The following is a 22,473-nucleotide window of genomic DNA, read 5'->3' on the forward strand; positions in this document are numbered from 1 at the left end:
AGGAATGCTTATAGGATATGAAGCATTACCAGTTGCATGCTGTTGAATGAATATTGAAATAAGATGCTCTTTGCAGTTCTTACAATTGTAAATCAGTGCCTCACCAACCATAAACTTCACCACACGTCACTGGTATATAGCAAATTCAGCTTTTTAAGGTTTTTTCAAATGACTTTTTAAGAAGATCCCACTTCAAGTCAACATTTTTTATTGAGTCTATCAATTTCTTCAACCTTTGAAATGACACAATAAGACCTTTAGCAAACCAGTGTGATCACTTTTCTTCATATCTTGAGTGGCCTTGAGGCAGAGAAATACCTGCAATTCTCTTCATCCAGGGGGCGTCATCAATGCCCAAGTTGTTGTTGAGGATCTTGAGGATGTTTCCCAGAATGATGCTTAGGTGGTCAGAGGTCACCATGGTGCAGCAGTCGGTATCTGGGGGTGAGTTTTCTGGACCTTTCTCCCACCAGTAGGACAGATAATTGCACAGCATGGGAAGGATTACCTCGATGACCTGTAGGGAAAAAGTCTGAAGGTTAAATGTCTCAACATTTAAGCTCTGGTCAAAAGCAAAAGTCCCCAAAAAATACAAAAACAAATCCTAAATTAATAAATTAGCATTTAGCAATAAATACCACAAAAAAAAAAATATTAAAAATTGTAAAAAAATTCTTTCATTTTCAAATTTATTAATTTAACGTATTATTTCTGAATTTCATTTCAATTTTACAAAGTACATTTGAAGTAATTGCTGATATTTTTTTAAAACATATATTAATTTGCTATTATTATTTTACATTTTAGCCTTATTTATTTCGCCAAGTGTATCTATTTGTCATTTTTAAGGTAGCTGGCACCACCTGATGTAGACAAACACATTCACCATGACATAATGCTTCTGAGGGCTGCAGAGAGCCGTGCATACCATAGTGAGACATCGCACTATTACTCAGAGAACTGGGGTTATGCAAATAAATTCAATTTTCTCAGCATAATTAATAAAACATATATTTTTAACTATTTTCTTAACATGAGATTAATTTTAAATGTTCCATAAAATGTGTTTGCAGAAATATTAATACATTAAGGTTAATAATGAAATTATACAAAGTGAGGTCCAAATCAATGAGGCAGAAAGTGGATCATTCTGATGATTTTTCTAATGATTTTTAGGCTCTAGTAGCCTTTATTTAACAGTAGCTTGACAGGAAAGGAGGTCAGAAAGAACAGGGAAATGCAGCAAAGGTGACCCAGGCTGGGATTTGAATCTGTGCTAGCTGCACTGAGGAGCTGTAGCCTCTGTATATAGTCATGTAGTAGATTTTTACCTCTTTTTTTCCCCTGTTGGCCCAAACATCTCAACAGCACAGCAGCATTTTTTTTTTTTTTTTTAAAGTTATGTATCTCATCACTGCTTCAGACCTGTGGCATGTCGCTGTAGCGAGCACCAGACTCTGAGATATCGTTGACGTCTTTGAGCAGTTTGTCGAGACGAGGCATTTCTGGACACATCTCTTCCACTGTGTCGGGCATACTCAGGACTAGAAGAGAAAAACATCAGACACTGAGATTGAACAGGAGGCGGGAGGGTGGGATCAAGTAAAGAGGAGGATCAGCTGGACACTCACTGGCTCTCTCTCGTGGGGTCTTAGTGTTAAAGACTGAAAGAGGGTTGTGTGCATTTAGAGGAGGCTCCAGGAATGCTACAGGCATGGCTGACACCAAAGTCGCCAGAGACTCGCCCAGCGCTGGCAGATGCCTATAATTACCAACAATGTCATACATGTAATGTTAAAAAAAAAATTCCAGCAAAGCAAATCCTAAAAACAAATTGCTCTCCAAGGTTGACTTTTGGCAAAGCTTTCACAGACATTAAGATGACATAGCAAGCCAAGGCTGATGTTATTTTACAACTAGTCACCTGAAGATGAGAAAATATCTCATCTACAGCAGATATAGAACAAAATATGGCTACATAACAGCAAGTCAGGAACATTTAAAGATTCCCAAACATAGTGGCATGAATATCAAAGTAGAGCTTTTTGCTCCACCATGTCAACGACTACAAATTATCCCAAAATCCCAGAGTGCATCTGTCACACACATGACTTCATGAAAATGGCTTCTCAGAGACAATCGAAAATGTGAAAAGCATAATGCAACTGATGCATAACTGTATTAAATAACACTGAGTTTGCCCTCGTACCTCTCTACGAAGATATTCTTTCCAGTTCCCAGAGTGTAGAAACACATCAGGATTCGGTAGCAGGACAGTTGCACGTCATTTACTAGAATAAAAAAAACAAAACATGAATTGCAAACCAGCAAACTTGTATATACTGTATTTTAAATTAAAGAAAAATACACAATTAGTGTACATGTTGGGAAAGTCTACAAATGCTTTAAACCCCAATTTAATATCATTTTATGGCATCTTATTTGTTTTTATTTTTTCCGGAGCAATCGTAACTCGACAGACTGAATTAGATTGTTTTGTGAAAGGTGGGAATTTAAGTTGTAAATTCACTCTGACTGCATACCAACTTCTATAATTCTACTTTCTTTTAAATTAATACAACACTATGTGGAGTATAGGATGGACTCACAAATCAGGTCCACTCCAAATTCATAAGTTCTGATGTGTTCAAACAGGGCAGTGAGGATGGGCAGCAGAGCCACCGTCACATAGTTGATGCTCTGAGTGACGCTCTTCATCTGGGCACGGGACTGCATGAACTTCCCCAGTTTCAGCATCTCTACCAGCTTCTCCAGGTCCTCTGCTGCATTCTCAAAGAAAGCCTTAAAACTGGCTTTGACCAGCTCAGCACCAGACTTCATCACTGTTCTAGGAGAGAGAGGAATGGAAAAAGCTAGGCTGCATTTGTTTCAAAGACCAGTTTTAAATCTCCCTTACAGCATGAAGAGAATATTTGATTACCTGGTGTCGAGGGAGTGGGTAAGGATGTGCAGACAGCTGACCATCATTGCAGAATCACTTCCTGTAACAAGACATTAACTGTAGATACTGCAGATGAAACACAAAGACGCTCACAAGCATGCAGACAGAAGCAATCCAAACCTTACCAAAAAGAGAAATCCTGTGTCTAACAAGAGCTGCCAGCTTACAGAACAGGCTGAAAAAGAAAGGAAATGAGGACAGAACTAAAGAAGAGGAAAGAGAAAGTAACCAAGCAGGAGGAAAAGTTTAAAGAATGTATGGAAATGAAAATAGTTTTAAGGCACCTTTCCACTAAAGTAGCAAGAGACAGAGTAGAACTTTCTAAACAGCAAATTAGGATGATTTCTACAAAATACCTGGTGACCATCTCCTTCTCTTTGTTAGAGGCACAGCCACAGCTGCTCAGGTTCTTGCTTGGTGTTGACAAGAAGTAGAGGCAGTGGTTCTTAAAGGTTTGATCGATCAGAGGAAGCAACACCTGAGGGAGACAAAAAAAAAAAAAGTATATTTTTCAAAATCTATTAATCAGTAAATCAACATTTTAGTTCCAAAATGTCTCCCAACCTTGGCAAAGAACTTGATTTCCTGGTCATGAGGTGACTTATCCGTCTTCCCGCTGGTGGCCATAGCCTCTGTATTTATAATAATATTGAGTCATAAGGTCAGCTTGTAGTTGTAGTACTGAAGAGGTGATGATGCTTTACAGTACTGTACAGTCATGTGAAAAAGCACAAAAGCTTTCTAACTTAAAATTTTACATATCAGGACAAATTTAAATCATCATCTGGTCATCTGGACATTTCAACATGACATTTTACACAGTGTGAATGTCTATATCAGAGAACCACCTTTAGCAGCAATAACTTCATGTACTTTTCTCTTCACCTTGTGATAAATTTACTGGGATGTCAACTACTGGGAAGATAAAAAATGGTCCTGAATGTTTCTACTGGTGAATAGTTTTTCTCACTGTATAATTATGGACACCATATGGTTTGGAAATAGTTTATAACCCTTCCCAGATGATGTTGATGTCTTTCCTCCTTGGAATTGTGTTAAGAACTTGCTGTTTTACACACTGTTATTTTTAATGCCATGGCAAGGAGCAGATTATAATCAATTTTATCTTATTATGGCCTAAGTAAGTAAACTCTCTTACTTTTAAAAAGGCTGTATCTGCCACAAACTCACCAAGATGAGCGATGAACTCCTGAGCAGAGTCAACATATTTCAGCAGCTTTTTAAGGAATTTGTACGAGTAGCGCTTTTCCATGGATGATGAGTCCTGCTCCATGTCCTTCAGACCTCTGAGAGACAGAAAAGCCAGAATAGATGACTGCTCAGATAACGTTCATCCATAATATTACAGAAAACAAATCTTAGAAATATAGAAATAAATATAAAGCATCAACAATAGTGCTCACTGACTTTTAAAACAATGTTGAACAAGCCATTATTCCGTATGTACGATGAACTGGACTCACAATATAATCATAAATTGGACAAAAAAACATAATATTCAGCATAGAGACAACTTTAAAAGAAGCTAACCTTGTGATAGCATAGCCACTTATCTGCAGGAACTTAAAGAGCTCTTGGGCCTTCTCTCTGTCCCTGTACTTCTCTTTAGCAGTCAAGGTGTCATAAGGAACCATCAGCGGGTGAGCTCCTCCTCCTGGCCAGCCAAGAAGATTTTAATGTCACTTCAAGTAACACAAACACTAAAACATGACAACACTAACAAGTGGCCCTCCACAGAGATAAGCTGAAGTGCTTCTAAACTGTTGATATAATGTGAACACCTTTGCTGTGAAGTTCAGATTTCTTCTTCTTAGCCCAGATGTTGTGGTAATTTTCAGCAATTACCTCAACCATGCCCTGCAGAAACAGTACAAATGCATGTCTTACCAAACTGGAAAACTGCAGCATAATATTTATTTACTCATATAAAGATTAGATCAGTGCAAACAGACCTGTAACTCTCTGGACAAAGTGACATTGTGGAGGTCCATTGGAGCAGGACTGAATCCATTCGTCTACGTCAAAAAGAAAGAACAAAAAAATCAGACAGGCTTTGTTAAAGAAGATAAGTGCATCTCTACCCTTTTTTTGTTGCAGGATTTATGTAATAGGTCCATTTATTACATGCACATATTTATTTAATTTGCCTATTTAATTCTTTATTATCATTAAAGCATTGCATAGTAAAGGAAATGACTAATTTTGCTAATTTAACTTTTCATTATTTTCTTTTTGTATATAGTTTCTCTTTTGTTCGTTTGTTCGAAATAAATTCATTCACTAACATAAGTTACTATTATTATCACCTTGTATGCAACAGTCTTGCATAACAGAAGTTATCCTCCAACTTAAAAGTCTTAACAGGACCCTAATATAAATTATTTCTGCTAAGCAGACTGTATTGCTTCTGGTTTCTTTATGTTGCATTGAGATGGTTTCTTTTGTGGTGAATTAGCTCTGTGAATAAAACTGAACTGAATCTGAACAGTTAATAACCAAAAACAGACAACTTTACAAAAGAGAAGATACAGTTTATACTAAAAAAACTCACAAGTAAAGTGGCTTATTATATACAGAAAATGATTACCTGAGATTCTGAGATCTTGCGCTGTTTTTCGCTCTCTCGTTGTTGGAACATGGCTTCCCCCTCCTTAGTCCTCTCAATGTTCCAGCCCATCGCCAACATGCTCTTCAAAGACTCTCTAACAGGCCAGCGATAAGTTTCTCTCTCCTATAGATTAAACAAACACACAGTATCCTCTATAAGATGTTTAAACAAACCCTGTGTGGCCACCAGCTGTCATTCAACACAGGTGAAAATATTAAGATAAACACACCTGATAATAAAAATTCCAACGCAAGATCATTTTCTGAAAGATGTGCATGTCTACATTAGGATTTTAGTGATAAGAATCTTTCTTTTATTGACATGCGGTATGTTCAAACAAATGATGAAAATGACAAAACTACAAAAACAGAAGATCCGCAGTGAAGTCAATACTTTCAAGGTTACTTTCTAGCAACAAAACAAAAGAACAAAAAGTAAAACATAGGATCTGACTGAATCTCCCATTTCAAAACGTGACAGAATTGTGAAGACCTTACTGTAGAGTGTGAATAATTTGGGGCAGAGCCAATGGGGGTGAGGTGCAGGTGCAGATTTGCATTTTTAACAGGATCAGGACTTTACATCTCTACATGGGACCAAATGATTTTTCTATTGGTTGCACTTATGCACCGAGCTTTCAGTGTCCCTCATCCAGCACACCTGATTCAAATCAAATGGACTCAAACAACTCATTAATTTGAATCAGGTGTGTTGGAGCAGGGATACATGGTAAACATTCAGGATTTATGGCCCTTGAGGACCAGGGTTTCTCACCACAGGTCTAGGTGAAGGACTTTTATCATCTCTTTGCATCTTCTATGTTCATTCCCTCCTTACCCAAGCTACAAGAAGAATAACACCGTGGTAAAAAGCCAAGAGAAGGGCTGGGGCGTCACCTCTGATTGGCTTTGATCCACAGTTGTACACCATGTTGTGCGTTGGTTTGAAATTAAGACTGACGCACATTAGACATCTGATATGATGAAGAACAACAGAGATGAGAATCGCAGAAACTGGAATCACTTGTAAAACATGGAACATCTTGGAATTCACTGATATGTAGATATAGAAGTCTTTCACCGTGCCTGAGCAACATGAAGCAGAAAATCCGGATGAGAGTTGAATTTGTTTTGACTTCTGCAAAACAACAACGACAAAAAAAGTAATGCTGTAAAAATTGGGGTGCACCAAAAATTTTTGCTGCTGTGCCCAAATTAAAAATGAATTAGGTGCACCAGCGGAACGAGTGCTAACAGTTAGTCTGGAGCCCAAAGGATGGTTCTGTTTGGAAAGATTTCAAGAAATTGAACCTCAGAGAGATGAAGATGGTGCAGCAACGCTTTAATTAAAATTTTATGCAATGCAAAATGTATTAATGATATTTTCTTGACATATCAACCAAGCTTTCAAATTATCAGACTGAACAGGTTTGTAGCTTACCTTCCTCTTTGGTCTTAATGTTCCAGCCCTTCACCGACATGTTCTCCAAAAATTTACTGACCAAAATACCTTCATTTATCATCATTTCTTTCAGCTAAATAAATCTGACTCAGGAAGGGGGTTGTAATGAGGCAGAAACTAAACTGGGGGGTTCAGATTGAAGGTAGTGATGTGGCAGAAAAAATAAATACATCAACTTTTGATTATTTTGTTTACTTTAAGTAATGCAAACTAATAATTAATCATTAGTATTTAAATGAGGATAATGTGGGCTCTTTAAACCCTTTATCTGCCAGTAAATACCACAGACCAATTATTTTTATTTTTTCAGACTGTTTACTACCCTCCTAGCACCAGCTGTGCGCAGCAGTGTGCTCGTACCTTCTCACTCAAAGCTTTGTATGGCTTCAGTAATGGATGGGCTTTGGCCTGCTCATCCATGCTGTCTCCGTGTTTCCAACCCGCTGACATCTGCAACAGCAGTTCACCACAGTTAATGAGGATAAGCTAAATTTCAGACATGTTCCAACTGTACAAATAAATGTCTCTACATGCTGTGAGAAATCAAATGTGAGCATGGATGGGACCAACCTTCTCTGAAGACCACTTGTCATGGGAATGCTCTGCATATTTGTTGGCAATGTACTCAAGTTTTTCAGGAAGTGAGATGCTGAAAATGGAAATATTCAAAAAGTCAGCATTAATGGAAAGTCCATTTTACTCAAAGTGAGCAGGCACGCTTTACAGGCTGTAGATATGCCAAGAGGAAGCTTTTTTTTAAAAAATGTGACCAATATCTCTTGTTATTGTTGTACTTCGTGGTATGTTTAACTTACTTGGCAGTGTTGATGGGTTTGGGGTCAAAGTTGCCCTGTGCATCCACTGAGGTCTGTTTCTCTAATGTTGCCCCTAAACTTGAATCCACAAAGTCTGGAGGAAGGGCTCCAGCGATGGCACACAGACATGACATGGCCATTTTGAAAAGTTCAGGATCATACTTCTACAGGAGATAAAAGATAAAGGGAAGGTTACAAACTGATCTCTCCACATACTCATTCTGCATAGACTAGTAGACAAGCTGAGGAGAGAAAAAGCAGAGTTGAATGGAAAAGGAAGAGAAATTAAATATAGAAAAGCTGGGAACGACTGCACCAAGTAGCAACCTGTCACAGACTGATAAATGATTCATCTGCTTTGGTATTGCTTCAGCTGCACTGCTCACAGCCCTTCTCTAAGCATTCACTTCATTGCTTCTGACTAAGGGAAATCAACACTCAAATGTTAAAAACTTATTACCAGAGAGAAAAGGAACAGAAGTAAACAGATGAAAGCTTTATAAGAGCAAACACTAGCAGACTACCCGACATTCGGCTCTGCAGAGGGGCTTGTAAGACATTTATACTTTGTTACCTGACTTTTCTGATATTATAGCTTCTCTGTTCGTACACAATACTGTTTATGCTTTTCTGAAGCAATATTTACCTTCTGAGAAAGAGAGTCAAAGATTCCCCAGAAGAGCTTCTTAGTGAGAAGGAGCTCCTCCTCAGAGGCCATGCCGAAGCTGCCCATACCAGATGGCAGACAATAATACTTCCAGTTCTGCTCATAGTGGTTGATCAGAAGCTGCAGACAGACAAGAAAACAAAATTATTCAGATTCAAAACAAGTATTCCTCAATGGTTACAAAGAGAAAACACATTTCATTGTTATATCTGAGGCAGACGTCTAACGACATCTGCTCTATATTTAATCTAGATTGATAAAATACATGAAATAAGGACAGATGTATAGTTGTTTGACACATAGGAAGAGGGGAAGATAAATGTGATATGAAATATGGAATGTCTGTGATTCCTTGTTGTAATTATCCCATGAAAACTTTGACTTATAAATCAAAGACATCACTGACAAGGAAACTTTCTGTGTCTCACCTTGAGAGGTATCTTGCAGTATTCAGAGAGCATGGGAACATCGAACACCAGCCGTCTCAGCAGCTGCTGCATCATAGAGGGGCGAAGATGTCTGTAAAATAAGTACAGAATTTCACTTTATTTAAAAAAAAAAAAAAAAAAAAGACAAAAATGTAGGCTGATTAAAGTTAGAAGAAAAAAAACCCCAGCAACTTACTGCAATATAATAGATTTTTTCTTGTACAATTCAAACAGATTTAGCTTATTTCACTATTTAAATGTCACTAAATAAAAAAAATACTCATTTGAGATTCAACAGAAGGCTAATTTCCTTCATGTTATTGCTTCTTGTAGACTGATATGTGCTGCTGTACAACACTTGCTCATTTAAAGCCTTTTTGTAGCAAGATTTTCTGAAACACATTATGATACAAGACTGCAAACCCAGAGTTTTCACCCCGCTAAGCCTGAACAAAGCTTAAAAAAACCTTACTTGCAGATTGTGAGCAGACAGTCCTCGATGGAGTCCCTTTGGGCTTTGGTGAGTGAGCGGCCTTTGGACAACCTGTAGATGGTCTCCAGCGTGGAGTCGACCAGCTGTGCGTAGTGCTCCGTGTTGGCAAAGAGAGCTGCACATCGGGTCAGCAGAGGCAGCAGGGCTGAGCCGATGTAGCGATTCATGGCTAAGGCTGTCTCTGTGGTGCTCAGGACTTCCTGTGGGACATAGAAGGTGTACTTGCTGCTGTAGGATTACCCCTATACACACAGCGACTGTAATTATAAAAACTGTGACATTTTAACTTCTTAATTTGCCTGATGTCAGATTTATCTTTTACCCTTTTCCTCATATTTTGAGTTATAGTGGTCCAGTCAGAGTCCTTTCTGGAAATGTTTTTCCATCATGTAGTGTGTCAAACTAGTCTGAGAAACTCTGCTCATAGAATATAATTTGTGAGTCACAGAAACTAATCTATCAACTATCACTGAAAATTTGCATAATTTAATACAGTTTTGAAACAGCAAATAATTTTAGGAAATTGCAATATTAATTGTGCATCTCATCCAATCTCATCCATAAATGCAAGACAAACATTAAGTACTTGAGGCTTCCTGTTTCTAACCTGATGACTGGGGAAATAAGGATTGAAGGAGCCAAGTTTTCTTTTTTGTTAAGTTATTCCTTCAACCGCTAGGAAGCTGTAATTCATTTCTTGTGTTCTGCCTGTGTGCTGGCCCCGGGTTACTTCAGGTCAAATGCCTTTCTACCGAAGAAAAAAAAAATAACTCATTTTAACTGAAACATAAAGAAACAGTAATTGTTTTTAATTGTTTTAAGGTGAAGACAACCCAACCAGCAAATCAATAGTGTTAAACTTAGGGACTTGAGTCCCTATAATTTTTTTTTTTTTTTTATCATTCATAAACATTGACTGTCTACTTAAGCAGCACGACTGAACTTAGGCATGTTTTTACACTTTGGCACCCCCAAACGGCAGCTAATTTGGCTTTCATCTTGCATCTTGTCTCTTCTCTGAGCTCTCCCAAGTCAGTAAAAGTCAGCTTGATGTATTATCTCTTGTTCAGTCATTTTCTTTCTTTCTTGCTTGCTTGATTTCTTGCTTGCTTGCTTGCTTTCTCCAATAATGTCCTCTTGGGTTTCTTTGCTAAATCAGCCATGGTGTGCGTCCTAAACGGTCATATCCAGTCACCGGTGTATGACGCAGTGCCGTAAAGTAAATGCAGCTGTCATGTAGTGCTCCAGGCTGGATCACAAAGTTGCATAATGCAATATCTCAGCCCCAGGATGATGCAGGCCAACAACAGCTCCAGGAATGTACATAGTGACTGTCAGTGTGCCATCAAATTGAGTGAGAAGCACAACGTCTTAAGGCTGAAATTAATGTAGTGTTGCTTTAATAGAGGAAAAGATGATTTGTTGTCTGGTGTGAAGCCAATGTGGAACTTGGCCTTATAGCTTAACACCACTAAAACATGATTCATTTAAACATTTTTCAGGAGTCAAAGGTCTGGTTTTTCCATTCACTATGAATGCAAATACTGTAAGTATTGAGTTGCTCAGTTAAAGTTTGGGTCTTTTTATTAGCTTTGCTAGCATAGCTTGCAATAAAAAGTGGAGAATAGTTTAGATTTTTCAAGCAGCAGCTGAGGCACCATCCAGTTAAAATGCCCGACTAATCGTGTTTGATCTCTTGACTGATATCCTTACAATTCCAAGTGTAAAACAGCAAATAGGTTCCTTTTCCATGGTGAAATTTCTGTTTCCCAAAAGTAGTTATATTTCTAGTCCCAAGAATAAATGTTTTGGTTGTCAGTTAGTAAAAGAATTAAGCTTCAGGTAAATTAAATAGTGAAACTCACTGTGTCCAGAGATGCTGAGGCTCGGAGGTCAGGCAGAAAGCCAACCTCCAACATCTGGAGCAGGAAGCTCTGGTCCTCAATGCCATACACTCTATCTAGGAAGAGCACCATGGGGGCCTTGTGGTCCGGACAGAAACAAGCTGACATGTCGGGTTCTGTCACTGTGCCATCTGCAGTTTAAACATTTTAAACAACAAAGATTCAGGGTTACGTGCCAGTTATTAAAAGGCTTATATTAATTCAGACTGCACTGAATACCCAAAAACCTCATACTGGAGAAGAAAATGAAAAAGTAAAAGGTACTGACTACATTGAGGAAAAAAAGGAAAGAGGGATGAAAGGGAAAGGATGGGTGATTTTTAATAAGATGAAGAGTAAGTCTGTGATGTGGAAAACGCATTACAAGCATAGTTTTCCTCGACAGTGGAGACAGAAAAGGGAATAAATTCACTCTTAACTGATGCCTGCTGTTAAGACAGAACCTTTTACAATGATGTACAATTTTCAAAGAGCAGATGTATGAAATAATTTCAGCTTCCTTCATCGGGCAGTGTACCAGCAAAATCTACTCTGTTATTCCTGAGCAGTTCATTAACGTGGCATGTTAGCTCAGCAGGAAGCAGAAAAAATGGATTGTGATATCATCTAGCTTATGTTTATTTCTCCAATATTAATTCAAACATTGTATGATGTACTTCACTGCACAATTTCAGTCTTCAGACTAAATACTAACTTCCTGCCTGTTTAGAGGATTTTAAGTCTCACTCTGTTTCCTCTTTCTGTTTATTTTTGGCTTTTCAAGCACCGACAGCTGGATGCCAGCAAACCACCAGGATCTGCATACCTTTATTAATCACTGGCATTTTGAGGGGGATGCTGATGATGCCCACCAAGTCTGAAGTGGGAACCAGAGAGCGCAGGATGGCCCTTATACGCAATGCTTCACCTTTACCTGCATTGATAAGCTGCACAAAAAAGGAGAAATTTTATTTCTGGTGGCTGGCAGCAGTAATCAAGTTGAAAACATATGGTATATAATAGCTGATAAATATATATCAACATATCTAACTTTCATTGGTGTATCTTAAAAAGTGTAATAATTTCTATGTAATATTGCTATGCTTCAATCCTTCAATCTCAGTTAATCTTTAATAGAAGATGGTTTAGAAAACAAAATACATAATCAAGATGTTAAAGGAAGAGACCAGAGCTATAATAGGACAACTTCTACTAGAATAATTTTAAATAATCTGATAATATTGCTGTGACTTATGTCTGCTAGGCTTTCCATACTAAACAGCATTCTTCATTTATATCCTCACATGCATCTCTGGAGCGCAGCGTCCCAACAGGTCAATAAGGGCCGAGTAGAAGGACATGATGGCATTACCCATGTGAATAACTTCCTCTTCTTCCTCAGCAGACCTGAAACATGCAGACACCAATGTTGATCACAATCAATATTTTAATTAAAAACTGAATAGTCAATGAAATGTTCAGCAGGGAAGTTGAAGGTGGATAATTGCGTGAGTATATCAATGTCCTGCATTATGTTTGATCTCCGTTCCAGAAACTACTATATAAATTGATTTTCCAGCTTCCCATTGTGACTCTTTACCCTGAGGCAATATTTAACTTTCTGCTTTAAAATGCTGCCAACACCTGAACAGGTTTGTACAGCACCATCATTTTCTCTGTGTTCATCAAAATCCAGAACAAACACACTAATTGTACATTTTAGTATAAGTGATGATTCAGCAGTTTGCTCAGTCATTTCTCAACTTTAACTTGTTAAAAAAACCACTTTTGTAGACTTTTAATGACAAATAAGTGAGAAGATTGCTTGGTCTCCTTCTCCTTAGCTGCTTAATCATTTGCTTTGTGTCTGTTGTTTAATTTGGATGTTTCTTCTTAAATAACCTCCATGTTTTGCTGATAACCAGCACAAGGTTAAATACAGAATGAATCAAATGCAAGATGGATCAACATATTAGGAAAACAGTTCAGACTGCTGATAAAATGTTAAAACAGAGCAGTAATTTTATTTTTCTTTCAGTGCAATGATTATCATTTCTAAGACCGAAGCTATGATACCAGAACAAAACAAAATTCATAATGGGACAGAGATAAACACAAATAATGAGAAACTATGTGTCCATATAGAGCCATTTTATGAGCCGCAGTGTTTTTTCACAACTGGTTCCACTAAGTAAAGAGAGCAGCTACATCTGTAGCTGTCCTGAGCTACTAAAAGTTGGATAAAATGATAAACTTTTTCTATCCTTGCTCATCTAGACTGTTATATGTCAGATATCAATAATTTATAAAAAAAAAAAAAAAAAGCCCATAGTGGGCTCAGATAAGCTGAATGCTAAGTCTTCGGTGGTGATACTTATGTGATGATGGTGAAGATCAAACTGCCTTCAAAAATGTAAAGACTCCCTATAATGATCATTTCCCTGAACCCTTAAATTTGAAAAATCTCCCTTGTTTTAATTCAAACATGCCTGAAACTAGCATCTCTTGTCCAGTTATATATATTTTTTATTGTAATGTAGTCTCTGAAAGATTGCCATACACTGATTGCTTCATCAAGGAGCGACTGGCTCATCTGTTGCCAATGTGAGGACAAGCCTCTTCCATTTGGTTATCATTGTGGAAAGAAAGATGTTAAACAAAAAGTAGAAAGATTATGTCAGTTATGTAAAGAAAGAGGTTAAAGGTTTTTATATAAAAAAAAATTGTGGTTAAAGTCAAGGTATACTGTAAAGATATGTTGGAAAATAGAAAAATGCTTCTAGCTTTTCACCAAAAACCATTGGCAGGAAGCTGTCCTGAGTTTTACAGCCAGAGAAAACCACTATATGAACACAGCCCTTTTAACATTTGGGAGTTCTTTTGAGTCTCTGAATGTTTGTTTTTTTTTTTTAGTGACTAAATGTGATCAAACTGCATGTTCATAATATTTTCAGCCAACTAAGTTAATACCCAGTAGTGACTCCGGTGGGGGTTTTGGGCAGGTCCAGAGCAGGATCCTCAGAAATCTTGATGGCTTCCTTCATGGCAGCCAGCAAACCCTGTCCTCCCTCACCTCTCAGGGCAGGACCGAAACACTCTGGACGTCTAATCAGCAGCTTCACCACCACGTTGGCATTCTCCTCCACACTCTCCCCTGGGACACAGCCGACCAATGGAAATACATTTAATCTTTCCCACACGTTAGATAACAATTTATATCATCCTACAAATGAATGGACTGAGTCAGCTCAAGCAAAGATCTTCTGGAAGTGGTATTCAGCACCTTGCTGAAAGACTGATGCTTTTTTCCCCCTTAATCTGGGAAGAGCTGACTAACATTCCCACTTCTCATTCTGGGCAACTCAGCACCTTGGCAACTTTCCCTTGCAAATTTTTAAAATCACTGAAAATCCTGTTTTCTATACCTCCAGCCATGTCACCATTAATCCTCCAACGCATTTATATGCACATATCACATTCACACAGATAGTGAATCTCATTTAGTTAATTAAAAGTCATATTAAGGATTATTATACAATACATACAATATTAGCTCATCTGAGGTAACGAATAAATATAAAATGCAGCAAAATGTCCATTTTTTCCCATTCACCTCTTTTCATTTACATTTTTCTAAATGTAAAACATAGCTGCTAACATTTTCCTGTGTTTTCAGCATGTTTAACCCCATCCATCATCAGTGATGTTCAACAGTGTGCTTTATTAGAAGCTCATGACATCCTGGAACATACTCCTGTGTTGTATCAGTTGATCGACTCAGCCAGAGGTAACTTATCAGTGAGTGCAAGATCACTTAACAAGAGTTAGTATTTACGACATTTAAAACATGAGGTCAGAATGACAGTCGACAGACGTACCATTGCAGAAGACAACAAATCTCAGGAATGACAGGTAGCGCTCTCCCTCTATTGGGTTCCAGCCAAGGTCTGGGTAACCCTTGGCAACCAGCATGGCACAACTCTGAAGACCACAGCCTGCCAGGTATGTCACCACCTACACACAAACAACTCTGCTTCACTCCTGGGTGCTTAATACACACAGTCTCACTGAGAAGCTGCCGAGCAAATTTATTGTCAGAATATCATTATTACAGAAAAATTATGGTTGGTATGAGTTTTCCCAAATCTGACTTAAGATCACCATGAGTCAGTACTGATCAGCTTTAATAAGTCAGGTACAGATATCTAATAAAAAAGCTTGTTTTTTTGTTTTATTTTATGATTAATTATCCTCTGAAAGTGACAAACCTTTTCCAGATCAGGTTCCTCCAAAGCCAGAGCCAAACCGTTGTTGTCCATTACTGAAGATGCTGCAACGTCCAGGGGAGTGGAGCCCCGCATGGCTTCAGAAGCTAAAAAAAAAAAACCATGGATGTACACAGGAAAGCAAACTGTTGTGTGTGAAACCGTAAAGAGCAGTTTAACAAAATATCCCTTACATCTTGATATTCTCTAATCTGTCCACAACAGCAAAGACTGTATAAGATAATGTGATCATGCTTTTTTTTTTTTGATGTTGCAACATGATTTTATTGTTCTTTTTGCAATATAACAGCTGATAAATGCTCTAGTTCACTAAAAATGCTTAACAACAATAAAACAAGAATGAATGAGTTTATCAAAAGAGATTTGATGTGTTCACATAAGAGCCAAACGTGATATAAAAAGACATTATTTTTTTTTATTTTTTTTTCATGAATGAATAAAAGAAACAATCTAATGTGTTTATTTCATACCACTGAAAAAGTACAAAAGAAAAGATTCAGAATTTTTTTAATAGAAGTTGGGTGTCCATGGGAACATGACCAGGTGTTTACTGCTGAATTCATCCCAACTGGTCATCAGGGACATCACTGGTCTGTCTACATTCCCTAAAATTGTTTTCATTCAAACAAATCTGTATTCAAGCTGTATGTATTTGTATTTAAACTTTTGTTTGTGTTGAAAATTCTCAGAGTTGGTTCATTTTCCTGAAGCACCGAGTGAGCAAACATCCCCTGAGAGCAACAGAAAAATACTTTTTCCTTCAGCCTGGTCTTCAAACAAGCAGCTTGGAACAACAAACCATTTAAATGCTCATGGAGCCGGAAAATACAACTTCAGACAGCTTTTCAAAGCTGGATAAAGACTGCTTGCTCCGAGGTTTCCATTACAGGTTCATCGGCCAGCAGCAGAGAAGCAGACACAGCACATCTTTGTGAAAACTGGGATTTGAAAGAAAGACAATTTGGACTCAGAGGATGATGACATGGACTGCTCCTTCCAAAAGGTTAAGATTACTTTCTACATTGATCTAATTTCACATCCAACTATGCATGTTTAGTAGAGGAAAGAGCTGTTGTAATTGCTGTGTTGAAAGTTATACAGATTGAGTAAATATTAACAAAAATGTCCAAAAAAAAAAACAAAAAAAAACAAAAATATTGTAATAGAGCATAACAGATAACTGAGGATAAATATATTTGAGTAATGTTTAAAGATTTCCCAAAAACACAGTTTTCTTTGACATTTCTGTTTAATAAATTGCAGAGGAAAATCTTTAGAAACGTTTTGTACATGTTTACCAGTAATGTTATAAATCTGAAAGGTAAACATGGATGAAAAGATGTGGAATGATCATCTCCAAAAAGAACCTAAAGAAGAGCTGAATGGACTGAACAAGCATCAAAAAGCAGGCTTATGGTCAATCTATTGTTTCTTGGAGGACTTTGAACAACTTGCAGGCCTTCCGGATAATGTAGCAGAAGGTGATGTGGAGGAAACGTTGTGGCTTGGTTTATCCTTTGAAGAGCTAGTAGAAGAGTTGGAAGACCTAGATAACTACAAAAAAATAACACTGATAGCAATCCAGAAAATCTTGGACTACTTCGAAGACCATGCAGTCCTTCTACATAATGTAGTTGAACATACAGTGATGGAGGGGACTATTAATGATATCCTAAAAGACCTAGAAAAAAATATAGAAGGACTGGACAACTATCAAAAAGCAAGACTAATGGTAATCCACAGAATCTTGGACGCCTTGAAAGACTTTCCACCATTTCCAGGAAGTGACGTGGAGATGAAAATGTCGATTGATAGTAAACAAAAAGTATTAGAAAAAAATCTGGAAGGACTAAACTACCATGAAAAAGCAAAACTACTGTCAATCCACTACATCCTGGACTAATCTGAAGTCCTTGCAGTGTTTCCAGATAAAGTAGATGAAAATGACGTGGAGGAAGAGATGTGGAATAATTGTCACAAACAAGTAACAGAAGCAAGGCTGGAAGAGCTGAACTATTATCAAAAAGCAAGACAATTTCAATCTAGAGTATCCTGGATGCCTTTGAAGACCTTGTAGTCCGTCCAGATAAAGTACATCATGTCGAGGAGACGTGGAGTAATCGTTCACATGAACTACAGATAAAGCTGGAAGGCCTTAATAATTATCAAAAATCAAGACTAATGGCAATCCAATCAATGCTGGACTACTTTGAAGACACACTGAGAATCTCTGAACCATACAGGAGAGAGCAAAACGGAGACAGCAGGTTTTATTCTGGCAAGAACACCATGGATGACACTTACATCACATTTTCTTATTTCACATCCTAGACGACACTGTGTAGTTTTAGCATGCCAAATTTGTCTTTGCTCTGCTCTTTAATGCAAACTCCTGCTTCTATTCAGCAACCAGGGAGAAAGAGGGAGAAATGAGAGATGTGGGTCATGCCTGTTCAACAGAGGCAGAGCAGGATGAAGAGCAGGAGCAGGAGCAGGATAGAGTGGAGAGTTGGGAAGAGGTGAGTCCTCAGTAAAAAAAAAAAAAAAGAAAGAAGGCCAGTAGGCAGGAGAGAATAGTCTCTAAATGTCCTTCTGTTTGCATCAAGACAGTCTTCCCTGAACCCTGCCCACACGACAGGACAAGGCTCTGCGTCACATTCCCAGGAATGAGCAGAAACCTACCTAAACACACAATATGCCTCCTTATATTCAATAAAATGCATGCAAGTTAATCAGTGCCTCTGAATGTTAAATGATCTGAACATGTTTATTATTTCCATTTAATTTCTTCAACCTCCAGCAAGAATTACTCTCTTCTCTGTGTGAAATGTTCTTGGGCTTCTTCTAAGTTTGTTCTAGACACTATTTTGGATTACACTTAGTGAGTTTTAGTTGTTTTCAATTACTCAGACTTTCCTATGATTTATTTAGCATGTTTTTTAATTTTTAAATATCTACATACAGTGTTTGTCTGTATGTATTATATTAGGATATTATGGGTTTCTTTGTTGTCCTCTAAACATTTTTAAGTTGCATCATTGACACATTACTTTAAGAGGACATCTTTAATTTATTAGACATGGTCTACTTAATAACTACTCTACTGATGTGTTAATGAAAGAAATGAGATTGGAATCTCAATGGAGGTGAGGAGTTGATTAAGGTGCTGAAGTATAAGTAGTGTAAGTGACCCCAGAGAGAGAGGAACGTGTGCCCTTACGCCCTTCCAGTGACATGTTTAATTAAAAAAAAACAAAAAAAAAAACCCACAACATGATTTCCTAAGAACAATCAGTGGTATGTCTCGGACCCCCATAAATATCCTCTCTGCTTTTCCCAGATTTGCTTTTCAATAACCTAACAAGTTCACACCAGAGTATCACTTTTTGCAGAAAAACTGTTGTGTTTGCTTTCATCTACATTAGTCAGACCATCTTTATCTGTGCTCATTCGCAGGTGGATGATCTTTTTTCCAGCAGGACCAGAAGAGAAAAACTCTTCAGCTCTGTCCTGCTTGTTTAAATGACACTGACCTTTATCTTCCAGCTGCCCCTCTCTTCTCTTTCATTCTTCACCTCCTTCACTGACCCTTTCACTCTGAATCTGATATTCTGGCATTTTGATTAATGTTTCTTCTTCACTGACAGCCTCTTTAAAACAGGTGATGATCCTCATAATGAACATCAATCAGCTGAAAAAGTCCCCCAGCCTGGTTTCACTCTGCATTACTTTTCATTTTGAACCCTGTAACAACAGCATTTTAAAGCACTACAGCATGGCAAATACTCAAGAAATAAATTTCTAAATGTCAACCTTATAGCTACTTTGCTGAGTTTTACTCTTGCCCACTGAGTTTTCTTCTCTTCACATCATTTCCTTTTAGGTATATTTCACAGCTGTCTGTCAGATACACTGAAAAACTGCAGGGTGGTTGTCGGTAGATGCTGGGACTCTTTTAGTGAATGCATGATGACTTACCCAACCCCACACTGCTGTTCTCCAGGAGGTAGCTCAGGTGGTCAAACATGGCTTTCTGATTCTGGCGGCTGATACGGCAGAAATAACAGAGGAAACGACAGCAGCTTGCCACCATCTTGGGGAAAGCGATCTTCTGTAGAACCCAAAAGATGCATTGAAACTATTAAAATATTCCCCAAATAATCCCACTATAAGAAAAAACATTCATTAACTTGAGGCTACTGGAGATTAAAGTTGATATATAAAACAGTGTTTGCCTCATTTTAATACTGTACATCTGAAATATGCAGAGTTTTGTTCTGATAAAAAAAAAGGAGGCAAAAACATGTTTTCTGTTTTTGTATTTATTACAAAAAAACTCCCAGAAAATGTTTCACCTTGAAACCTTTTTGCATCTAATCCCATTATTTCTGTCATCTTCATTTGTATAAGATCCGCTACAGATTCAGTCCAAAAGCATAAATCAGAGGAGTGATTTCCCTCCTCTCCGGTAAAGCGAGTAAATTGCCAGAAAGATAGATACCTGAGGCAGAGAAAACCTGACCTTTCTTTCAGCAAATTACAATCTGCTAAAGTGCACCACACACAAAAAAATCTCACTTATCAGACAACAGTTGAATTTACAGCTGTGCCATATTCCACCTACTTAAAGAACAGAAAGTAATTTCATCTTTTAAATGTGCATCTGGTGAGGAGTTTCTTTGAGTTGGATGTTTGTTTATTCCCTACAAAACATATTTTGCTTGTAATGTTATTTCTAGTACATTTTCTTTGGAAGCAGATCAATTCATAGCCTGATGATGAAGGCAACACCAGAAATGTCACCAACCTGATATATGTTTATGAGCTTCAGTGCTGCCACTTGATATGGACACGTAAGTGTACATATCAAGTGGCAGGCTAGAATATATGTCTGAGCCTGTGGTCAGATTGCCAGAGTCAGTCATGAGAGCCTTAAAGTCTCCCTGAGGTCTGCCTGCTTGAGGCTGAATTCTCGTTTGGCTCTGGCTGTCACATTAAATTCCCACCGGCTCTTCCAGCTTCTGTCAGCACTGTTTGAGACCATGCCCTCCAATGCCTGGTTTACTTCTCTTAACTCTCTGCTACCCTTGTGGTTTTCTGAGTATTAGGTCGTTGCTCTTGGCTCACCTAACCTCCAGGGATAAAATTAGTTTTTTTTTTTTTTTAGGTCGGTATAAGCCTTAATAAGCATTCAGAATTTTACAGGCAAAAACAGCTTGTGTCTGTTCTTTAGACTTAGTTGTTTCTAATGCTATGCCCTGTTTTTTAACAAGGCAAATAATTCATGGTTTAAAACTGTATATCCCACTGCACGACTATGATTTCCTATTTCTGACACTAGGCTGAAGTCATTTAGCAGTATGCTCATCTGCTACCACTACAGTAATAGATGAATGGGTTTGTCTTTAAGAAAATACCACATTAAACTCAGAAAACAGAGTTTTCTTCTTTGTATAAGCTGTGTTAACACCACACTTGTAAAGGTGTTGCATCAAAAGGCCAGTTTCTGGTTACTGGCAAAGGAAATTGGACTACATAGCAAAGTGCAGGGGTGTCCAAAATCAGTCCTTGAGGGGGGGTGGTCGTGCAGATTTTCAAAGTGTCCCTGCTTCAACACACTTGACTCATATCAAACGGTCCAACAACCTATGAATTTCTGCACAATGACTAATTTATTTAAGTTAGGTGTGTTGGAGCAGGGACACTAATGCCTGTAGGACTGTGGTCCTCGAGTACCAGAGCTAGATACTCCTTGACATAGTGAATTGGATTACTGACTTAGACTGGAAATATTTTTCCTTGGTGTATGTTTTGTCGATTTACCATTTTCAGTCACATTTTCTTCTGAATATGAATCAAAAATGGAAACCTGTAATTCATGATGGTGTCCTCACAAAAGGGGAAAAGACAGAACACCAGAAAGAAAAAGTTTCAAAAGTAATTTTCTAACTCCTTTAACATGAACCGTTCCAGTAAAAAAGAAAACGTACAAGTGGACTTTGAGTTGGGATTGAGATTTATTACCTACATTCATGATTAAAATGGCAATAAATGAATCTCCAGGTATAAATAAAATCATTTATTTGATCATGTGTAAAGAGGCATGGTAAATGTAGTCTGAATGATGCCATGCTTACCTGTGATTTGTCTCCTCCCAACACGTTGACCATGACCTCCATGACGGTCTCATGCATGCCCAGAACTCTCATCAAATTGGGATGCTGGTAGAAAACTTTATTGTTCATGATGTCACTAACAAAACAAACAAGTCACATGTCAAAGTTCACTTTATTTCAACATTTAAAAATCCTGAAGCAGTGAAGTATATTTAACTCTGGATATATTGCCTCAATCTGGAAATATTGTGCATAATAACATAAAAATGATGTATTTACATTGCCAGTTATTGTCCTTAAATATAGAAAAAAAGCAATATATTTTTTTTACCCAAGTCCGTCAATCATGAGTTTCTCTTCCTCCTTGCCCATGCGCACTGATAGCAGAGATCTGATCTGACCCAGAGAGGCCAGCAGGTTAATGGCATCCTGCACAGATGCGGCACTGATGGTGTAAGATTTCTTCATGGCCCGGAGCAGTTCCCCGATGCCATCATACTGCCTCCTCAGCAAACTGAACATCACTCTGACCAGCTCTGCGTCCTGGATGTGAGACTCCTGAGCCCAGCTAGTTATGGTTTGAGAGATCAGCTCCTTCAGGTTGGCTGCAGGGAAAAGAAATACACACACACAAAATTACTGTAAAGTTAACACTGTCAGAGCAGAAGAGTGTTTTGATACAGTTTGGATATATCACAAACAAAATTACGCTAAATGTGTAGTTGACAGAAGA

General features: G+C 37.9%; 1 protein-coding gene across 1 annotated transcript in view; it reads right to left on the reverse strand.

The window, feature by feature from the left end:
* ryr3 (ryanodine receptor 3) overlaps positions 1–22,473 on the reverse strand; it is a 109,909-nt gene that overhangs the window by 22,135 nt on the left and 65,301 nt on the right. The window contains exons 41-69 of the mRNA XM_041975039.1: positions 22,072–22,345; positions 21,762–21,876; positions 19,603–19,735; positions 15,607–15,710; positions 15,217–15,352; positions 14,309–14,492; positions 12,643–12,745; positions 12,165–12,285; positions 11,321–11,490; positions 9,435–9,655; positions 8,963–9,053; positions 8,514–8,654; positions 7,868–8,031; positions 7,623–7,701; positions 7,413–7,502; positions 5,571–5,714; positions 4,936–4,998; positions 4,765–4,840; positions 4,514–4,637; positions 4,154–4,269; positions 3,527–3,594; positions 3,319–3,440; positions 3,088–3,137; positions 2,942–3,002; positions 2,610–2,848; positions 2,210–2,291; positions 1,632–1,762; positions 1,426–1,544; positions 319–517 (exon numbers count right to left, since the gene is read on the reverse strand). Coding sequence (XP_041830973.1) covers positions 319–517; positions 1,426–1,544; positions 1,632–1,762; positions 2,210–2,291; positions 2,610–2,848; positions 2,942–3,002; positions 3,088–3,137; positions 3,319–3,440; positions 3,527–3,594; positions 4,154–4,269; positions 4,514–4,637; positions 4,765–4,840; positions 4,936–4,998; positions 5,571–5,714; positions 7,413–7,502; positions 7,623–7,701; positions 7,868–8,031; positions 8,514–8,654; positions 8,963–9,053; positions 9,435–9,655; positions 11,321–11,490; positions 12,165–12,285; positions 12,643–12,745; positions 14,309–14,492; positions 15,217–15,352; positions 15,607–15,710; positions 19,603–19,735; positions 21,762–21,876; positions 22,072–22,345 — 3,720 coding nt within the window. The remainder of the gene's footprint in view (positions 1–318; positions 518–1,425; positions 1,545–1,631; positions 1,763–2,209; positions 2,292–2,609; positions 2,849–2,941; positions 3,003–3,087; positions 3,138–3,318; positions 3,441–3,526; positions 3,595–4,153; positions 4,270–4,513; positions 4,638–4,764; positions 4,841–4,935; positions 4,999–5,570; positions 5,715–7,412; positions 7,503–7,622; positions 7,702–7,867; positions 8,032–8,513; positions 8,655–8,962; positions 9,054–9,434; positions 9,656–11,320; positions 11,491–12,164; positions 12,286–12,642; positions 12,746–14,308; positions 14,493–15,216; positions 15,353–15,606; positions 15,711–19,602; positions 19,736–21,761; positions 21,877–22,071; positions 22,346–22,473) is intronic.

Source organism: Melanotaenia boesemani, chromosome 22, assembly GCF_017639745.1.
Source record: "Melanotaenia boesemani isolate fMelBoe1 chromosome 22, fMelBoe1.pri, whole genome shotgun sequence".
Taxonomy (NCBI): domain Eukaryota; kingdom Metazoa; phylum Chordata; class Actinopteri; order Atheriniformes; family Melanotaeniidae; genus Melanotaenia; species Melanotaenia boesemani.